Source organism: Moschus berezovskii, chromosome 11, assembly GCF_049115385.1.
Source record: "Moschus berezovskii isolate FMDL1 chromosome 11, NW_MosBer_1.0, whole genome shotgun sequence".
Taxonomy (NCBI): Eukaryota; Metazoa; Chordata; class Mammalia; order Artiodactyla; family Moschidae; genus Moschus; species Moschus berezovskii.
The window spans coordinates 19330560-19351764 of record NC_142470.1 but is presented as its reverse complement, the minus strand read 5'-3'; the positions used below and the strand labels follow the sequence as shown (position 1 = coordinate 19351764).

Sequence of the window (21205 nt, the reverse complement as noted above, 5' to 3'; positions counted from 1 at the left end):
GATGGAAGGAAGAGGGATAACTTGGTTTAATCCTCGGGGGTGTATGAGAAAGTTAGAATATTCTACTGATTACCGGCAGATTGAGCATGGAATGTGGCCAAAGGGGACTGTAAACCAATAAGGAGACACAATTTTCTGGCATGGGAGTTCACTGTTTATCTTAGAGATAAACACTTAAGAATCTACAATAATAAATGAAGCCGCTGGACAAAAAGAGATTTTTTTTTTTTAAGGAAATAGGTTGGGGAATCTGTCCTCAAAAATCTTTCCTGGTTTTTCACACGGGGCAAGAACTGCTTCACATTAATGCTGTAGTTTGATGGGAAAAATCCAGAACATCAACGGAGAACTTTAGTAGAGTCTTATAGAAGATTTAACTTAAAAGAGTAAAGCAAACATGACTGATTCCAAAAACCTGAAATGTAAACAGCCTCAACAACTGTTTCAGTTGGCTCTGTTTAGTAAGTCAATAAAAAGAAAAAAGTGGAAAACTACCTCCAGCAAAATCAACCACTTTTTTTCTTTGGAAAAAAAAAAAGTTTAAATATTCAGAACTACTCCGAATTATCACCATTCTAACAAGCAAATTAAAGGAGTTATTCTCATTGCAACACGCAAATGAAATGTGTAAATTGCCTAAAGGTGACCTACCTACTCTAAAAGTGAATGTAGAAAGACTGATTATCTTCTCAAGTAATCAACAAGGTTAGGGTTTGGCAGTCACCTAGGCCCTTTAAAAACAGAGATTCTGAAAAAGGAGCGGGGGAGGGAATCCAACAACTTAATTCATCCTCAGTCAAAATTCAATCTTATTTCAAGGAGTGCACATTTGGTAGGAAAAGAAATCCTGAAGGTGGTATACTATTTTAACCCAAAACAAACATAATAGGTTGTTCAAAGTGCATGGTTGGTTTAAAAATGAAGACTTCCTACAAATCTCAAATTTAAAAAAAATTAAGAATATACAAAGAGGTATTCCTTGTGCCACCAGGAGGACAGAACAAGAGCTGCTGAGCCAGTGGTACCCCGGGATGACTCTCTGGGGTCTTGCTAAGCTGTAATATCAATAGTATAAGAGCTACTTCCAGAAGACTATGACACCACTTGGCTTATTCAGTTCCCCTAATGCTAGTTCTTCAGCTTCCCTTCTTCCACCCGCATCCCAAATCTGCACAAGCAACAGAAAATAAATATTTCTTTGCAAATGATTTTGTGTGTGATCACCCTGAAGGTGTCTTAAACTATTTCCAAACTGTGCCTCAGGCCAAAATTTTAGCTCTGGAAATATGCCTTATCTAAACTATAAGTCAAGAAATAAACACGAAACCAGCTGCCTTTTCTAGTCTACTTCCTCATGACAGTCAGGCTCATCACTGCCCTCTCCTTGAATTATATATTTTCAAGCAATAATTTATCTGCATACTGTACAACACAAGGTTAATTTAAGTTATTCCACTTAAGCTGTTCCATACATAATACTATCTAAACCTCTCCTCCAGAAAAAGAGCACCCTTAACACAAAATGATTCTCAGCAAATAATTACAAAACTGGGAGAAGTACTGCTGTGCCCTGGATTCACTGATCTCAAATATAACTGATTGGTTGGCTGCGACTTACTTGCATTTTTTTCTGAACAATTTTATATTTACAGAAAAGCTGCAAAGGAGATACAGAAGCGTCCCTCGCCCGGTGCCTCCTAATGTTAACGGCTTACATTACCGCCTTACAGTTTATGAAAACATTTCTTCAATCACGAGCTCCAAAAAGCATTATTAGTAAGTACAAAGCTTCCTAGTTTACCACCCTGATTTCAAAGTCTCATCCTTCTTGATATTTCTTAGCATTTTTAATTACAGCCATCTGTAATTACCACCAATGATGCAAGCGGCAAAAGAACTCCTACAGCAATTTTCTCACTCACACAGTCAGCCAGGGGAAAAAAAAGAAAATGCCAGGACACCCGAGCACTTCAACTTTTCCCTAGATCTCTCGGTTCCGAGGTTCTAGCAGGCGGCCGAACGACACGGTTGAGCGACGAGAGACTTGATTACCTGAGAAGGCTCCCCTTTCGCAGCCGCGGAGTGCGTCCCAAAAAGCAAAGCCACCCGGGTTGGGGGGGCGGGGGTGGGACACGAGGCCTCCGCGCCCCTCTCCCCCGGAGAGCAGAATCGGGGCGCGCCCGAGAGGTGGCCCCTTACCCACCCCAGATCAGGACCCCCGAAGCTGCGGGCGGGGTGGGGGGTTCCACTCCGTAGCGCAGGCCCGCACCCCTCAAAGCAGGGGTCTCCCCCTGGTGGGGGGTGCTTTGGAGGAACAAAGGCACGGCGGGGGTGCGGAGAAGCGGAGGCCGCGGACAGCTAGCCGCGCGCCCCCTCCCGCCGCCCGGCCCAGCGCCCCCCGCCCGGCCTCGCGGCAGGTGCGGCCGGCCGGACGGCCGGGCGGGCAGCAGCGGCCCCGGCTGCACGGCCGGCCTCGCGGACGCCGGCGCCCTCACTCACTTGTCGTACTCCTGTGTCATCGCGCTCGCTCGCCGCTGCCGGGCCGCAGAACTGGACTTTCGGGTTGGGACAGTACACCCGATCCGGGGGGGAGGAGGCGGCGGCGGCGGCGGCGGCGGCGGCGGGTCCGGAGCGGCGGCCCGGACGGGTTGGGTCAGCTTTTCTCGCTCGGAGCCGGCCGGGCACGGGCAGCGCGCACTGGGCGCCCCGCCTCAGCCTCCCATTGGCTGGAGGCGCAGGCACGGGGCGGGGCCTCGGGGCCGGAGGGGGCGGGCACCACGGTCTGATTGGCCGGCTGGCCGGGTCGCGGGGCGGGGCCGACGGGCCCCAGGGGGGCGGGGCGGGGACCTGCAGCTCCGCTTGGCCGCGTCCTTGCTGCGCGCCCGGCCCTTCGGGGCCCAGCTCCGGCCCAGACTCCGGCCAAGCTGCGAGGCCCGCGGACGCGCACTGGCAGCCGTTCGGCGGTCCCTGGCGCGCCTGCGTCTGGGGAGGCCGGGCGCTGCGTCCCCGCTGTGCCCCGCGGTCACCGTGCTCGGGCCCCGGCGCCGCCTTCCCGGGGTCCTGGGCGCTCTTCCAAGCCCACCGCCGCTCCTGTGATGGAGCCTCCCCTCCCCACCCGGCGGCTGCATCCTCACGGAGCCCCCGCGGTCCGCTGCTCGGCCGCCTCGGGCATCTCCCGGCCTGGGGCCGGTGGAGCCGGGGCCCTGCACCCTCTCGCCCTTCTCACCTCTCCGAGCGCGTCCCCCTTCCTTACGAGGCTCCTCTGCCTTTTACCCGAGGAAGCGCAGACGTGTCCCCCCTCGCCTTACACCCTCACCCGCCGCCGTCCCCCGAAGCTGTCGGGCTTTAGAACCCCCCGCCCCCGTTCATCCACTTTAGATTGTTCGCTATTTGACAGTCGCAGCAAAACTGCCACGACCTCCTAAGACGGCGCTTCTCTCCCGCCTCCCGCCCCGCCCCCGCGCGGCCAGGGCGGGGTGGGTGTCCGCCGAGTGGTCGCCCCAGCATCACCCCAGCCGCCCCCATCCCAAGTGCCTGTTCCTCCCCCTCTTCTTTGGGCCCCCTCAACTCCGGACGCCCTCACCAGCCTCGAACTTCCATCCGTGCCCACCTTTAGCTCTCTGGGAACTGCATCTGGACGTCACTGGCCACCCTGCATTCTCCCCCCCCAACCACTGCCACCCCTCCCAGCACCCTCAAGTCGCATCACTCCTCTGTCACTCCTCTCCCCGGCCAGCTTCTGTGCATTTCCACCCCTGTCTACTCCTGTGCCCAGCTGGCCTTTCCGAGTGGAAGCTCCCTTCTCCAGGGTCTTCACAGTATTTATTGAGACCGGCCTCTACGCCAGGCACCGCTCTAGGTGCTGGGATTACCTGCAGTGAACACAGGGGACAACATTCCCTGCCTTCTTCCAGCATCTGACTTGAGGGTACCAGCCCATAACAAAATTAATTAATTGTACTGATAGGTTAGAAAGCTATGCGGGAGGGAAAGTAGAGGCGGCAGCTGGGAGCAAAGGGTGGGATCCATTTGAAGACTTGAAGGAGGTGAGGCCTTCAGGAGGTGGGGAGGGGTGGTCCAGGAGGAGGCACAGCACTGCAGAAGTTGGTAACACCCGGTGTGTTCAGCAACCCCGCACTGAAGGGCTGGGGTGCCTAAAGACAGGGGAGATGGGCACAGGGAACACTGTGGACCTTTGTGCAGACTTGGGTTTTACTGAGTGAGGTGTAGAAGTATTGAAAGGGTTGGAGTATGGCAGGCACGTGACTCAATGGACATGAGTTTGAGCAAGCTCTGGGGGATGTTGAAGGACAGCAAAGCCTGGTGTGCTGCCGTTTGTGGGGTTGCAAAGAGTCAGACAGGTCTGAGCAACTGAACAACAACAAAGGCACGTGTTGTTTTGCCTTTGTTGTTTTAAAGTGATGAAGCTGGCTGTTGGGTGGCAGGGGACAGATCTGGGAGCAGGGAGACCAGGCCAAAGAAAACAGTTGCTTGGCTTAGGGTAGCGGGGTAGAGTGGTGAGAAAGGGTCAAATGCTGGATCTATTCTGGAGGTAAAACCAAAACGACTTCCTAAAAACCAGATATGAGGTGTGAGAAAAAAGAGAGAGAGAGAGTCAAGGACTACAAGGTTTGCAGCCAAAAACTGAGAAGAATGCTCAGCCATCGCTGAGATGGGGAAGACTGCAGGCAGAGGAGGTCTGGGGGAGGTCAGGAGTTGCATTTCGAACATGTTCATTTCAACATGCTTTTATTGGAGACCCAAGTAGACATATCAGGAGATGGTTGGATATGAGTCTGGAGTCGCAGGGAGACAGCTGGGTTGAAAAGACATCTGGGAACCATCAGTGCGGAGATGGTATTGAGAGCCTGGAGATGGGGTGAATCACCATGGCCATGGCGGGGGAAGAACAAGACCAATGCTGGATCCTGGAGCCTCCAACACAGAGAGGGAGAGGGTTCCGCAGAGAAGACAGGCCGGGGGTGGGTGGTCCCTGAGGGAGGAGGGAAATGGAACCAAGGAGGAAACCATGGTCAGCCAGGTCACATGCTGCCAGGACGTCAAGGAAGATGAGGATTCAGCAACATGGGGGCCATCGGGACCTCTGCTTAGCCCCGGCCCCCATCCACTCCCACTATCTTTCTGCTCCCTGGTCTCTAGGTCTCTTGGGGCCTAAACAGCAGCCACAGACACTTCTCACTGTCTCCTTCCTGGTGGCTCAGACAGTAAAGAGTCTGCCTGCAGTGCCAGAGCCCCGGGCTCAATCCCTGGATTGGGAAGATCCCCTGGAGAAGGAAATGACAACCCACTCCAGTATCCTTGCCTGGAAAATCCCATGGACAGGAGCCTGGCAGGCTACGTATGGTTCATGGGGTTTCAAAGAGTCAGATGTGACTGAAGCGACTTCACCTTCACTTTTTTCACTTTTCTGCTGCTGCCAGCTTCTGTCCTCTGGGCCTGAATACCATGCTAAAGCCAGAGAGTCTCTTCTTTTTTCTTACTCACTAACTCACTTAAAGAAATTTTATTTTTTTAAGTGGGCAAACTTTAAAAACAAATTTCCAGGTATGGTGCAGCTCTGCAGAGTTGTGCTGCAGACGAGACTCAACTTGAGAAACTGTCTCTGTAAGTAACCCTTCCCTCTTCTTTCTCTGATCCATCTCCAGATATGGCCAGAGGGACCTATGCAAAGCACAGATTTTAGGTCACATCACCTTTTTACACTCAGAATATAAGTCCCAATGCCTTTGCATGGAGTGTGTCTGATCAGCTTGCCTGCCCTTTTGCAACTCTGCTCCTGGCCGTGGTCCTCTCCCCTGGGAACCTCCCCTGCCCCACCGTCAACCCCCAGCCCCTACTTTTCCTCGTGCTGCTTGGGAGACTCCACTCCACCTTCCAGGCTGGGCTTGGACTCCCCACCCTTCCTTCCACAGCCTTCTGGGCTGGGTTAAGTGTCCCCCGTGCACACACAGTGCTTAAGCATCACCCTGCTACCACTCTTACTACTGTCTGTCTATAACACTTGATTCCCTGCTTGTATCTGTCTCCACCATAGTGCAAGCTTTTCAAGAGAGAGCGAGGATTGTACCGCTTCCATTTTCCTGTCCCCAGCCTCCTGGTATCCACACAGAAGATGTCCAGGAAGTGATCCCTGAGGAGATAATGTTCCTCTGCAGGCATCCATTCTGCTCCTCAGCCTTCTCCCATCAGTACTACATCTGCAACTGGTTTAAATGACCCTCCTATTGCAGGAGATGCACAGTCTCATGCTTCTTTTCCCCTGTCTGATAGTTCAGTTCAGTCACTCAGTCGTGTCCAACTCTTTGCAACCCCGTGGACTACAGCACGCCAGGCCTCCCTGTCCATCACCAACTCCCGGAGTTTACTCAAACTCATGTCCATCGAGTTGATGATGCCATCCAATCATCTCATCCTCCGTCGTCCCCTTCTCCTCCCACCTTCAATCTTTCCCAGCATCAGAGTCTTTTCAAATGAGTCAATTCTTCTCATCAGGTGGCCAAAGTATTGGAGTTTCAGCTTCAGCATCAGTCCTTCCAATGAATATTCAGGACTGATCTTCTTTAGGATGGACTGGTTGGATCTCCTTGCAGTCCAAGGGACTCTCAAGAGTCTTCTCCAACACCACAGTCTGATATGTAATAGGCACAAGATCAATCTGGAATGAATGAATAAACACCAAACCACAAAACCAGAAATAAGAACAGTAAAGGCCAGAGGTTATTAGAAAACCGATGTATTAATTAAAAAATTGGGTCTATTTTGTAAATCTGAACACCAGCTTATTTCATTTGTCTTTAAGTGCTCTCTAAAATGGGAGTTAAAATCCATATCTGCATCAGTTCAGTTCAGTTCAGTTCAGTCGCTCAGTCATGTCCGACTCTCTGCGACCCCATGAAGTTGGAATTTGCTGTATGACTCAGGGAGCGCAAACCAGGGCTTTATAACAACCTAGATGGGTAGGAATGGGGGGAAGGGTAGGGAGGTTCAAGAGGGAGGGGACATATATGTACCTATGACTGATTCATACTGATGCATGGCAGAAATCAATGCCATATTGTCAAGTGATTATCCTTCAATTAAAAATAAATAATTGTTTTAAATGTAAAAAAATCTGTATTTGTAAGCTGTTGACAATATCTTTTTTATTTAAATTTTTCTACCATTCTTGAATTATAAAAATAATACATATTTATAATTTAAAAAGAAGGAGATGTAAGTGATACAGAAGGTTTAGAGCACAGAGCTGCTCCCTCCTCCACCCTGTCCCTCTCCCCAAGAGATAACCACTGCTACCAGTTTTCCTATAACTTTCCAGATATTTCCTGTGTATCCACAAGTAATATACATATGGTATATGTTCTTATAGAATGGAGTCCATACTGTGTATGGCCCTCCTCAGCTTACTCACTGTCACTTACTATACAGTCTTACACGTTTTCCATGTCAGCATGTATACATCGCCTGTATTTTAAAAAATGGCTGTGGCGGGGTCAGTTGAATTGGGAGATGGCAATTGACATATATATATATATATACTATTGAGACTATGTATCAGCTTCCCTGGTGGCTCAGTCATTAAAGAATCCACCTGCAATGCAGGAGACCCACCTGAGTACAGAAGATCTGAGTTCAATCTCTGGTTTGGGAAGATCCCCTGGAGAAGGAAATGGCAACCTGCTCCAGTATTCTTGCCTGGGAAATGCCATGGACAGAAGAGCCTGGTGGGCCTCCAGTCCATGCAGTCGCAAGAGTCGGACATGACTTACCTATGAATTAAGATGTAATTAAATTCTATGAAAAATGTGAAATTCACTTGAAACAGCGCAGTATTAAATGTTTCAATAAAGATCTCTCTCCCTCTGAAAAAAAATGGCTGCAGATTATTTCTTTGTATTGATATATGATAACTAGACCTTACCTGCAAGCAATTAGTGTTTTTATCTCCAGTTTTCCACAATTACATTCTGTAAAATATATCCCTCTATCTACACACTCTGCACACCTGGTCAAGTACAGACATAAAATAAATCCCCAGAATTGGAGGTGCTATGAAAAAGGCGTGCACAGTTCCAATCTGTAAGGATCTTACACAACTGTTTTCCAAAAGGCTGCCCCCGTTGGACTGCTACCAACAGGACATGGGATATGGGACTACCTAAAGTGCCACCTCCCCAGACAGGAGCATGCTCAGACTTTGCTAGCCTTTAGATGAAAACTAGTATCTCTCTTTTTTTTTAATTTGCATTTAAAAAAATCATGAGTGAGGTTTAGTGTCTTTTCAATTGTTTGGCAATGACAGTTTTAAGGTCAAGGATAGGGTCTTTTTTTTTTTAAAGAAGGCAGATCTTTGAGCTTCCCAAGCTTCCCAAGTCTTGGGCTTCAGAATAGGAAATGAATTTGGGGCCGTGCTCCCATAGGAGACTCCTGGGTTCTAACAGCACCGTAGAAGTAGAGAGACAGACTGGAAGGTGGATTGGGAATGTCACAGGCCTAGGTACTATCCCAGGTCCTACTGCCTGCTGGGTGAGTTCAGTGGAATCACTTCTTTCTGGGCCTCTGGGAAAGGACGAGTTTGGATGGGTCATCTGGTCCCTTCCAGCTTCAACGTCTCCTGATTCTAACAGCAGTTGCTAAGAATAGTTCTGATCTTAGCTGCCCACAGTTTACAGATGGTAGTCCAAGCTCCTAAGCCTGGCATTCAAGTTCCCCAACACACAGTCACAAATGTATGTCCCAGTTAAGAGCGCCCTGCACCCTGGACCCCATCACAGAGTCCCCTGAAAGTGTCCGGCAATTTCAGGTCCCTGGTTGCCTGTGCTGTTCCTTCTCTCCACCTCATCTCTTCCTGTCCTTATTCTTCTTTCAAGGCCAACTTCCAGTGTCATCTCCTCCAGGACCCCTTTCCCTCCCATACAAATTTCTCCCCCAGCTCCTTAGCTACCCTTCATTAAACATTCATCAGAAGCATCTCCACCTTTTAGGTAATTCAGTTTTGCAAGAGTTTGCGGGGATGATTTTGAGTCCATCAGATCTGGATTCCAAGCTCAAATCTGTCTCCTGTTCTTACCTTAAGCAGTCTACCTCACTGCCAGTCCCCAAATGAGGAAAATAGTATCAAGTTTTGAGGAGTTAAAAATACATAATACAATTAAAGAATCTCACGCAATGCCTGGCTCAAAAACCCTGGACAGTCAGCTTCCATCTTCTCTAGAGACCAGCAGGGCCTGAGCCTGTCCAGGCCCTTCAAGTGCTTGTTTGTTGGCTGTTCAACCTAACTGTAGCCTGACCAACCATTCACAGGGCTCATCACATACCCTGGTGAGGCAGCCCCTATTGAAGGGACAGCTGAAGTAGTTGCAAGACAAGGGCACAGCCTCCATGCCTGACTTCCAGGAATCTGTACCAGCCAGTTCACCAGAGCCATTGTGTCTTGCCCTGTTTGCCAGTGCCTCCTATGAGATGAAAGTCATCCACTCTGGACAAACGGCGGGTGGAAAGGAGAGTGTGACATCTCCACCCTTGTCTCCCAGCTCTGTGACTTGGGAAATTATGGAACCCCTGGAGAATACGGGCTAATGACCCCATCACCCATATTGGTGATAGGGGCTGATTGGTTTGTTACATTTCACGATCCCCTTCTCCAGGGGATCATCCCAATCCAGGGATCAAACTCACGGTTTTCATTGGCAGGCAGATTCTTTACCACTGAGCCACCTAGGAAGCCCCACCAGATCTTTTAGAACTCAATAAATATTAAATCTTCCATCTCCCCATTTTCCTAACTGTATTATAAACTGCTTAAGGAACAGAGACTATATATCATATTTTTTAAAATCCCTCATCATCTAGTGTGGGGATAAGCATATTATAGAGGTGCTTCCCTTGTAGCTCAGTCGGTAAAGAGTCTGCCTGCAATGCAGGAGACCCGTGTTTGTTTCTTGGGTCGGGAAGATCTCCTGGAGAAGGAAATGGCAACCCACTCAAGTATTCTTGACTGGAGAATCCCCTGGACAGAGAAGCCTGGCAGGCTACAGTCTATGGGGTCTCAAGAGTCGGACATGACTGAGCAACTAAGCACACGCACACAGAGGATCAATGATTGTTGTTATTCAAGATGGTAATGACAGTAACCTTCTGGAGGCGTTTGGTATTCAAAGCATACCTGAGTCATTTGCTTCTTAAAGCAACACTGTGAAACAGGGTTATGCCCATCTTGTAGATGGAGAAACAAGGTCCAGAGAAATCAAACAACATTTTCAAGCCAGTGAATTTGGGGTATGAAGTCAGGCGTCTTGTTTCCAAATCCCACACTTTCTCCCCAGGCTTTGGTGCTGCTGATACATATTTCTGCATGATGCCTGGTGTTTCTCCTGTGCCCCCACCGTAGAACAGCCTGGACACTCGAACAAATATGTCAGAGTCATGGCTGGGGGTTTCTTGTGATGACATGACATCTGTCTTGGGAGACGGCGTTTGCTCGTTCTCTAAGGAAGAAGAAGGAAATGGCAACCCACTCCAGTATTCTTGCCTGGAGAAGCCCATGGACAGAGAAGCCTGGTGGGCTACAGTCTATGGAGTGGCAAAGATTCAGATATGACTTAGCGACTAAACAAGCATAGTTAATTCCCAAGCTTAGAGAACACGCCGACCCTGAGGACTCTTTCCGTGGTTTGGCCTCCATGCCCTCTCTTTTCAAATGTCCTCAGTGGCATCACTTGCTCCTGGAGTTTCTGCCCCTTCCCTGCCTGCCCACCTGTTGGGCCAGGACAGCTGCAGTCTCAGGTGAGTCTTGTAAGGTACCTGGTACTTGATGCAGACGCATTTCTAATGGAGGCCGAAGAGCCATGTCAAGCTGGGTGTCACCCTCTTTCTGGCAACTTGAACCCAGATAGCTCACATTCTTTTCTCATGGCTTCACTGTAGATCAATCATTCCAGTGAAGGCTCAATAGTTGCAACAGAGCTGTCAGAGAGCTCTCAGCTTAGGAACACTGAACACTGGCCTTCACCCCTGGGAAACCTCTCTGGCCTGTGACTAACGCTGTGTGAGGTGGAGCCACGATGCTTCCTGTCATTTCATGAAAACGCCCTGATCAGGGGAACTGGGAGGCCCTGACTCTGCCTGATGGCTCACATCTGCACATTCTCCTCTTTGAAGAAAAGGGTTTGAGTGGTAAAACACCCTCAGCTAAGATCCATTTAAAGGTGTTGTCGTATCTCATCAAATTTTTTTAAATTTATTTTTTAATTGAAGCTTAATTGCCTTACAAAATTTTGTTGTTTTCTGTCAAACGTCAACAAGAATCAGCCATAGGTACACCATATCCCCTCCCTCCCGAACCTCTCTCCCATTTCCCTCCCCATCCAGCCCTTCTAGATTGTCACAGAGCCCCTGCTTGAGTTCCCTGAGACATACAGCAAATTCCCGTTGGCTGTCTATTTTACATTTGGTGATGGAAGTTTAGATGTCACTCTCCCCATACATCTCACCCTCTCCTCCCCTCTCCCTGTGTCCATAGGTCTGTTCTCTGTGTCTGTTTGTCCTTTGCTGCCCTGCAAATAATTTCATCAGTACCATCTTTCTAGATTGCATATATTTGCATTAGTATATGGTATTTATCTTTCTCTTTTTGACTTACTTCACTCTGAATAATAGGCTCTAGGGTCATCAAATTTTATTGTAAGAGAAGAATTATCTCACGTATAGATAGAAAACTGGGAACATGATTAAGTCACTTGCCCAAAATTGACAGTTCATGAACTCTGTTTTTATGTGTAGATACATAAAAAAAAAAGATACATGTATCTTCTCTACGCCATGACCCTATCCATTCCAGTCTCTGGAATTTTGCCTTACATCTTTGGTGATAATTAGAGAAAGGAAGATGTAGAGGTTGAAAAGAGAAGAAGGGGAAAAAAGCCAAAACTTTGTGACAAGCATCAAGAGAGAAAAAGAAGTAGAAGCAGGTCCTGGAGTTTCGTAACTGGTGTGTGTTTGGTCTGAAATTATCGTGGGCATCGCTATGACTATATTACTTGGAGATTGGGAAATAGCTGAGGATTACTTACTTAGGGATCCTTTAATCCTTTTTAATAAAGTTTCCTCAAAGCATCACAAGAAATCCATAAGACTCTACTCTGGGGCCATAGTGGGAATCAGAGGATGGAGATGCTAATTCAGAGACATGAAACCAGAGGGCTGCTGACAAGTAGAGGGAGGACCAGGCAAAGCACCAAAAAACGCTTCTTAGTTGACGTACAATCCTTAGTAAAGCAAAACCGATGTGCAGGCATGTCCTCGAAAATGCGTAGAGGAGAAGTCCTGCAAAGATTCTGATGAGCTCTGGTGGGAAGTGGAAATTAGCTGTATAAACCTCACTGTTGCCATTTAGATGTGTGAAATCTCCTAAATACGCTTTTTCTTTCGCGTGTCACTTTTATCTTTGTAACTCTGTTTTTCACACAAGTTCTCAAATGTCTTCCCCCAGCCCTTACTCACAGTCTGGTGGTCAAATAGCTCAATCTAGACTTGGGCACCTTAGCACAAATGGTATAAATACCCTAACAAGAAACAAATCTCTCTGAGTTGGAAAAGATGGATCCTGCCAGGAGCTGAGGCGGGGAAAGTGGAGGAGGTGGCATTTGAGCAGGGTCATCACAGAAAAATAAACATCCTCCTGAGATGAGGGAGGAGGCTCCTGAGAGAGAGTATAGCAGGGGCAAAGGCACTGAGTGTGAGGGTCACGGCTCACCCAGGAGCCCCTTGCCCTTGATGCAGGGAGCAGGGGCAGGGCATGTGGCAGGGCTGGTTGTGTAGGAGCCACAGTCTAATGGATCCCAGGCCAAGCCATCGGCTTGCAGGCAGCAGGAAGCCATCAGAGGGTTTTGAGCCTCAAAGTGTTATTTGGTCTACTTTTGGAAAATAACTGTTGGCAGAGGAATGAGAAATTGTAGAGGTGAGAGGTTTTGAGACTTTCCTGTAGCTCAAATGGTGAAGAATCTGCCTATGATGCAGGAGACCAGGGTTTGATCGCTGGGTCGGGAAGACCCTCTGGAGAAGGGAATGACAATCCACTCCAGTATTCCCACCTGGAGAATCCCATGGACGCAGAAGCCCGGCGGGCTGCTATGTTTGCGGGGTCGCAAAGAGTTGGACAGAACCGAGTAACTAACACACACACAGAAGGGAGGCGATGAGAGCCTGACCTGGGCAGTCACTGTGTCATAGAAGACGGGAAACAGGCCAGAGAGGTGCCTGGTGGTGGAACTGCCAGAGATGAGTGATGGATGAGATGTTGGGGGTGACAATGAAGGGGGACGACTTATAACTTAGTGGTTAGTTGAATGGAGCTAGTTATTGAGAGATGAGGAGCGGAGACTACAGGCAGGGTTGGGGTGGAGGTTTGGAGTGAGTGTCCGTGAGGGTACACTCCACTCATGCAGGCCAATGCTGTCTCCTTCTGGGTAACTGTGGGGTTCCTTAGATTCTTCACAGACATCACCAGGTCTTTAAGACACAGCGCTGCAAGCTGGCAAAGCCTACAGATTCTGGAGCTGGGCTACCTGGGATCAGAATGTCTCAACATCCTTATTTGTAAGATAATCAGCACCACGTCATCTGAGATGAGATGAAAAGATCAAAAGAGGTGATTTGTGTCAAGTGCTGAGGACAATGCCTAGCACATTGTGAACATCATATAGTTACTGGGTGAGGCCACAAATATACTTGGGCAAAAGCTATGTCCATTTTTTCCCCTTCACAACCAACATCTGGAAGGCAGACAACTAAGTTCATTCATTAAGTGGTGATCATTGCACTGTGGTAAACTGATAAGGCAGGATGCTTTTTGTAATTTCCATTTTTAAAAAACATCATCATTACTTTCATCGAAGACATTTATTAAACAAACATTGGAGGTAGGGTTCTGTATGGAGCCATGAGAAATGGCCCCCAGCCTCAAAGGACAATAAAGCCTAGTCAGGACAACAGAACACACGCAGAATCAGGCGACAATAAATGCCAAACATAGAAGGTGCTGTGGGTGCAGAGGTAACAAAAGAAAGGAGCTCCTCTTTACACCTTTTCAGACGGGGAAGATGAAGACGGTTGAGGTCAGGGAGGTGGGAGGCAGGTGGTGGGGGGTAGTCCCTACCCTCTGTGCCTGGGGATGGGCAGTGGGGTGCCAGGTGATGAAATGCAGACTCAGAGGCCAACCCCCCTGCCAATTCTGATCGGCAGGCAGTGGTGAGGAGGGGGCAGGCAGGGGAGTCCCCAGTCTGGTCTGCACAAGCCCTGACGTGAGCAGATTCGGATCCCTGGGCCGTGCTTTGAGAAAGAAAGGGTGTCTAGATGGGCGTGGAGAGGGCTTGGCAGGAACACACTGTGTTTGGGGTGGCTGGGTGGGGGGTGGGAGAGGAGGTTCCCGGCTTCGGGCCCCAGTAGGGTGACTGCTTAGGGCACCTGGGACCCCAAGCAGAGACCTTTCCAGGGAGACTGTTAATTCTGGTGTGAATTTCTAAGGAGGGAAAGGTGAAAATAAGTAAACCTTTCACACGGTAAAGAACACATTTTTCCTACTTTAACCTTGGGAGTTTTAAAATTCAGAGACCACCATTTTCACTTTAGGTAATGTTTAACTTACTCACTTCATCTGAATTAACATGGACAACAATGGTGACACAAAGATAATTACATTTAAGTGGTATTCTAACTTAAAAATTTCTTTGGGAATATCTGTGAGTCACCCTGTTCAACTCAAATATCCATAAAATGTGTACTAATTGTTCCAGAAGGAAATCATTGTTGCAGAGGGCAAAAGGCCAAGTGAGCTGAAATAGCAGGTTCTTAATTTATAGTCAATAAAAGGACTCTTTTGTAAGTTCTTCTCAAGTCATAGCGTATTATCAGGCAAGTCTGGCACTAAAGTCACTTCATGCTTAAATACTTCACAAGGACCCCAAACAAGAGAGGTCCGTGAAACATTCTGTGAGACTTGATACTGTGAATTCACTCAGCTTTCAAGATTGCAGAGGTATTTTAAATTTTACAAAATTTCCAGCAAAAAAAAAGTTACCAGCTACATACTCAAGATAAAAACATACATTTTAAAACACTTTTAACTACCTGCAGTATATAATAGGGGCTTCCCTGGAGGCTCAGATGGTACAGAATCTGCCTGCAATGCAGGAGACCTGGGTTCGATCCCTGGGTTGGGAAGAACCCTCAGGGCTACCTGCTCCAGTATTCTTGCCTGGAGAATCCCATGGACAGAAAAGCCTGGCAGGCTACAGTCTATGGGGTTGAAGAGTCGGACACGACTGAGTGACTAACACAATAATACATAATAACTCGCAGAACTTTTTATAGCTGCCACACTTTGGAGATTCTGCTCGAGGTTTTGTTTGAGACTCAGAAATAATGGTTCTTCTTTCCTTTTGGGCGGTATAGCTTCCTGTGTCAATCCAGGATTGAATTAGTACTGCCTTTTTTTTTTTTTTTAATTTCCTTAGGTGGCTTTGTGCCAATATGGGGAAGGGGGGGCACCCAAAGAGATAACAAAGAACTACAGATACTCTGTCCATCAATGCTAGGCCTCCTTCCTCTGGGCTGTAGAAGTGCCACTTCGGAGTGTCAGTGACGGGTCTGCTGCTTTTAGGCCGGAGGGAAAAGCCACGCTTCAGTGGGATAAGGCACCCATGGCTCCCCACTGTAAGCCATCATTATGTCCCCATGATAATGATGATTGATCTGTTGCAAGAAGAGCCACAGCTGGCAGGGAGGAGACATTCCCGTTGCTTTTAAGCCTAACAGAACCTCAAACAGCCTAAAGGAACCTGCTTTTTATTTTTATTTTTTTTGCGGGGGAAGGATTGAAAAAAAAAAGAAACAAGAAACCGAACTAACAAAACTATGTTCAAAATGTATGAGCTCTCCCTGTAGACTAATAAACTGTTTGGGCCAACGTTCTGTATTCTGGTAGGAACACACGCTCATTGTACTTTCACCAGATTTAAATTTTTAAAGAAACACGTTTAACAAGTTTAAAGTTTTTAGTCAGTTCAGTTGCTCATTCATGTCCAACTCTTTGCAACCCCAAGGACGCACTCCAGGCCTCCCTGTCCATCACCAACTCCCAGAGTTTACTCAAACTCATGTCCGTTGAGTTGGTGATGCCATCCAGTCTTCTCATCCTCTGTCGTCCCCTTCTCTTGCCTTCAATCTTTCCCAGCATCAGGGTCTTTTCAAATGAGTCAATTCTTCGCATCAGGTGGCCAAAGTATTAGTTTCAGCTTCAGCATCAGTCCCTTCAATGAATATTCAGGACTGATTTCCTTTAGGATGGACTAAAGGTTGGATCTCCTTGCAGTCCAAGGGACTCTCAAGAGTCTTCTCTAATACCACAGTTCAAAAGCATCATTTCTTCAGCACTCAGTTTTCTTTATAGTCCAACTCTCACATCCAAACATGACCACTGGAAAAACTATAGCCTTGACTAGACAGTACTCTTGCCTGGAAAATCCCATGGATGGAGGAACCTGGTAGGCTGCAGTCCATGGGGTCACGACTGAGTGACTTCACTTTTCACTTTCATGCATTGGAAAAGGAAACGGCAACCCACTCCAGTGTTCTTGCCTGGAGAATCCCAGGAACAGCGGAGCCTGGTGGGCTGCCGTCTATGGGGTTGCACAGAGTCGGACACGACTGAAGCGACTTAGCAGCAGCAGACAGACCTTTGTTGGCAAAGTAATGTCTCTGCTTTTTAATATGCTGCCTAGGTTGGTCATAACTTTCCTTCCAAAGAGCAAGTGGCTGCCATAACCATCTGCAGTGATTTTGGAGCCCCCAAAAATAAATTCTGTCACTGTTTCCACCAGATGTCAAGATCTTAGTTTTCTGAATGTTGAGTTTTAAGCCAACCTTTTCACTCTCCTCTTTCACTTTCATCAAGAGGTTCTTTAGTTCTTTGCTTTCTGCCATAATGGTGGTGTCATCTGCATATGAGGTTATTGATATTTCTCCCGGCAATCTTGATTCCAGCTTGTGCTTCATCCAGCCCAGCGTTCTCATGATGTATTCTGCACATAAGTTAAATAAGCAGGTGACAATATACAGCCTTGACGTATTCCTTTCCCGATTTGGAACCAGTCTGTTTTTTCTTGTCCAGTTCTAACTGTTGCTTCCTGACCTGCATACAGATTTCTTACTTTAGTCTACTATGAGCAAAACTTTGTTGCTATAGTTATAGCCGATAGATTTATCTAGATATAGTAAATGAAAAATATTATTTTAAAGTGTTCAGTAAGTAGATAGGCAGATGCACATTTAATACATTACACAGCTGTGCTTTTTGCAATGTCTTGATCTGCAACTAAAAACATGAAATTTTTAGCATTTTCAGCACATATGTGCTCTATTTACATGACCATCAGCTTAGACTGATCATTCAAAGATATAAAATGATTTCAGGACTCTTTTTTTCCCCAGAAATATCTGGTGTATTCTATTTTCATCTCCTAGAAGTCTCTGATTTCACACTATTACAATATTTTCCAGATCTGAAAATGTGAAATCATACTTCCTTTTAGGTGTATGTGTTCAGTCGCTCAGTCAGGTCTGACTCTTGCGATCCCATAGGCTGTAGCCTGGCAGGCTCCTCTGTCCACGAGATTCTGCAGGCAAGAATCCTAGACTGGGTTACCATTTCCTTCTCCAGGGGATCTTCCCAAACCAAGAAACAAACCCAGGTCTCCTGCATTGCAAGCAGACTCTTTACCGACTGAGCCACGAGTGAGCTACCATGATGACCTAAATTATAAAATTGTTTCACTGCAGTGCTGATTTAAAAACTAAGTAAGATTTGTTCATAATAGAGGATCCATCCAAATCAACAAGTATAAGTCACTCTAGTGGCAAAATAATTTATCACTTCCCCTCAACAGGCAATCAGTTTGAAAAAATTTGATTCCTGAGGGGCAGCCTGCTGGGGAACAAAGTTCCTTCTCCACCCAACAGCGTGGGTCTCTTCCCCTTCTATGCTCCTCTTGGGCACTTTTTGTACATCCATTGTGGCACTGTGCCTGCTTCTGCCTTATTTCCTAATCCTATCTCTTTGTAGTTTAGAAATAGCTGAGGCAAGTGTTTAGGCAGAGAAGGCTTGAGGAGACCACCTACAGGGCGCCCCCTGTCAACATGGGCGGGGACACACCAGCACAGAAGAAATGGCTGCTACTAAGATCCCCCGAGGGTTGAAGGGCTCCAGAAGTACCACCCTGCTCCCAGTGAGGGATATGGAGGGTGGCAGGTGGAGCTGAGCGCTGTGTGGTTGGCTCTGAGGCCAGGGGTTGTCACTCTATTGTGTATCAGAATCACCCTGGAGGGCTTATTAGCAAATTCAGCTCTTTATTCCGCTCAGGTACCATAGCCCTTCAGATCATGGTGTTGACTCCGTAAAGCTCATATACAAATAATTTTCCGGTTCAGGTCTTTGGAAGGCAATTTTTTAAGTCTTAGAAAGATGTGTTTCTATATAGCCCCCTCAATCTCTTGCCCCACTCCCTAGCAGGTGTTGTGACTTGTTTCAACAGTTTTGTTTCTTTTTATAGCTAAGTAGTATTTGTATGGATATTCCACATCCATTCACCTGTTGATGGCCATTTGGGCTGTTTATCTGTTAGTGATCTCAGATAAAGTTGTCGTGAATATTTGTGTGTAAGTCTTTGTGTGGAAAGAGGCTTTTATTTTTCCTGGGTATACACCGAGGAGGGTTTCCTGTGCCTAAAATGATCTCCGCCTGGATGGCCACATGGCCTGTCCCCTCGACTGAATTTCACACAGGTTGGTTTCAGCTCAAATGTCACTTCCCAGACCATCCTTCTCATTTACTTTATACTAAAGGGCCCACCTGATCACACATCCCTTACCTTACTTTTTCCTCATTGCACTTCATTGCCCCCAATATTATTTATTTGTATACTATCTGTCCCTGCCTTGTTCAGGACTGTACCTCCAGGGTCTAGCATGTGTCTGCAATACAGAAGTTGTTCAGTAAGTATTTATTGCACAAATAAACGAATGATGAATCAGAATGCCTTTTTCCAATATCCACACCAGGTATTAGACACCTGTACAATCTTTGCCTACCTAGTATGTGGGAAACAACATCTCTGTAACTTGCATTTAATATGAGTGACATTGACTACCCTGTTTTTAGCTTGGTCTTTGTATTTTGTTTTCTCAGAAAGCTATCTTTTCATATCCCTTGTTCGGCTACTTTTTTCCTATTGCTTTGCAAGCACTATTGATACATTAAAGGACTTATCCCTTTGTTCACTGTACATGATAATGATATTTTCCCAGCTTTTCAGTTGCCTTTGACTTTGTAGTCATATTATTAATCCTTTCCTTTTGCTTTCAGGTTTTGAGACATCTTAGAAAGTCCTTCCCCATTCCAAGATCATCACAGCATTCACAGTTGTTTTCTTCTAAGACTTTATACATGTATGTATAAAAGATTATAATGTTTAGATCTTTGATCCATCTGGGATTTACTTTGGGGCATAAAGAGTAAGTAAGTGAACTAGTTTAAAAAGAAAACTTAGCTTTAAAATACAATGAAGCAACTTCCCTGCTGGTCCAATGGTTAAGACTCTGAGCTTCCAATCCGGGGGCCCAGGCTCCATCCCTGGTTGGGGAACTAGACCCCACACGCCACAACCAAGAGTTCAAACGCCACAACTAAAGAGCCCACGTGCCGCAACTAAGACCTGCCTCAGCCAACTAAATAAATAAACATTTTTTAAAAATACAAAGAATACAAATTTCTGGATACCATTTACTTAACATTTTAACAATGAGAACATTCATAATTTAATAATAAATTCAAATAAATTTCACCTGTTTTCCAAAATACATTTTTTTTTGTTTGATATAGGTATTTGTACGTATGTACATGTATGCAATAACTCTATTTTTCACTATTCTCTAGAATTTTATATTACAATGACATTACTTTCATTATTAAAATATTTTCCCTGGCAAGTTTCCACTTCATGTCTTTCAGTATTTTCTTGCTTTCCTGGATCTTGAAGATTTCTTGTTTGTTTTATTATATTTTGCTTTAAAAAGTCTCTTTTCTATTAAGCTCACTTCTTCATGGAGAAAGGAAGTCTTTATTCTCAGCAAGAAGGAGAAGAGATTTAGTATAAACTGGTAACTCAGAGAAAAATTGGATTCTTCATAGGTTGTCACATGCTTACAATGGCTAGAAAGGGAAGAAAAAAGACACCATGTTTAAAGGATCATTTAGAAAGGTATGCACTGGTCCCTTGAATATCCCCCAAATGACATAAAAACTGTATATGGTTAGGCTTAAGATAGTACTCTGAGCTGGAAGGAAACGGAGCAATCTGGAAGGAATCCTACATTTTATAAAGGAAAAAAATGTTAGCACTGTCTGTGTCCATCAGACGTGGGACACAGGTGGTCCATAGCCAGTTCTCACAGTTCCTCCTCCACTTCAGGTGGGCCCCCCTCTTACCATGGTCAAGGCAAACAAAAGCACACAGGGAGAGATTCTGGACATACTGAAAACAGACCAACAAAATAATCCCCAGTGCCCAACCAAAATAGGATACCAGGCTTAATAATGTATGTTGCAATTCTGTAGGTATGATAGAAGGAAGAGTCAACGAAGCAATTTTGCTTATTTTAAAGTAATAAGTAGAACCTGAATCTGATCAAATCTCTAAAACACTAATGAAAACTGCTAAGTAACTCTGCCAATCTCTGCCTATACCAAGGTGGAAGCAGGGGGAAAGGGGAACATGTTAAAAGGTGTCATGGGCTGTAATCAGCAAAATCTAGACTATAGGAAATTGTACAGGACACATGACCTGGATTACTCAATAAGTAAACTGCAAGGGGGAAATAAAAGAGATAAGGGGGGAATTTATGAACTAAAGCATTTAAGGACTATCTCTACCACCAGCAATGTAAGGACTTTATGTGGATTCTGAGTTATTTAAAAACTTACTGTTGACAATCAGGAAAATCTAAACATTGACTGCATGTTTGATGAGATTAAGGAATTACTATTAGTTTTTAATGTCAGATTAATGGTATTATGGCTTTGTTTAAGAAAATTATGAAGTTTGGGACTTGCTTCCAAATAACCGACTGAGCGATT

General features: G+C 46.2%; 2 protein-coding genes across 8 annotated transcripts in view; both read right to left on the bottom strand.

Annotated features, from left to right (window-relative positions):
• The window catches only part of GRHL1 (grainyhead like transcription factor 1), a 52428-nt gene extending 49775 nt beyond the window's left edge, over nucleotides 1-2653 (bottom strand). For 3 of the 4 annotated variants that reach the window (XM_055399488.2, XM_055399489.2, XM_088841184.1), the window contains exon 1: nucleotides 2500-2653. In XM_055399488.2, coding sequence (XP_055255463.1) covers nucleotides 2500-2519 — 20 coding nt within the window. In that variant the 5' untranslated portion in view covers nucleotides 2520-2653. Of the gene's footprint in view, nucleotides 1-2052; nucleotides 2401-2499 lie in introns of those variants that run through there. The other variant, XM_055399490.2, reaches the window with a different exon arrangement.
• A 16716-nt stretch (nucleotides 2654-19369) lies between these two features.
• Nucleotides 19370-21205, bottom strand: part of TAF1B (TATA-box binding protein associated factor, RNA polymerase I subunit B) — a 67527-nt gene continuing 65691 nt past the window's right edge. For 3 of the 4 annotated variants that reach the window (XM_055399732.2, XM_088841183.1, XM_088841182.1), the window contains one exon: nucleotides 19370-20281. In XM_055399732.2, the coding sequence (XP_055255707.2) occupies nucleotides 20077-20281 (205 nt within the window). In that variant the 3' untranslated portion in view covers nucleotides 19370-20076. The remainder of the gene's footprint in view (nucleotides 20282-21205) is intronic. The other variant, XM_055399731.2, reaches the window with a different exon arrangement.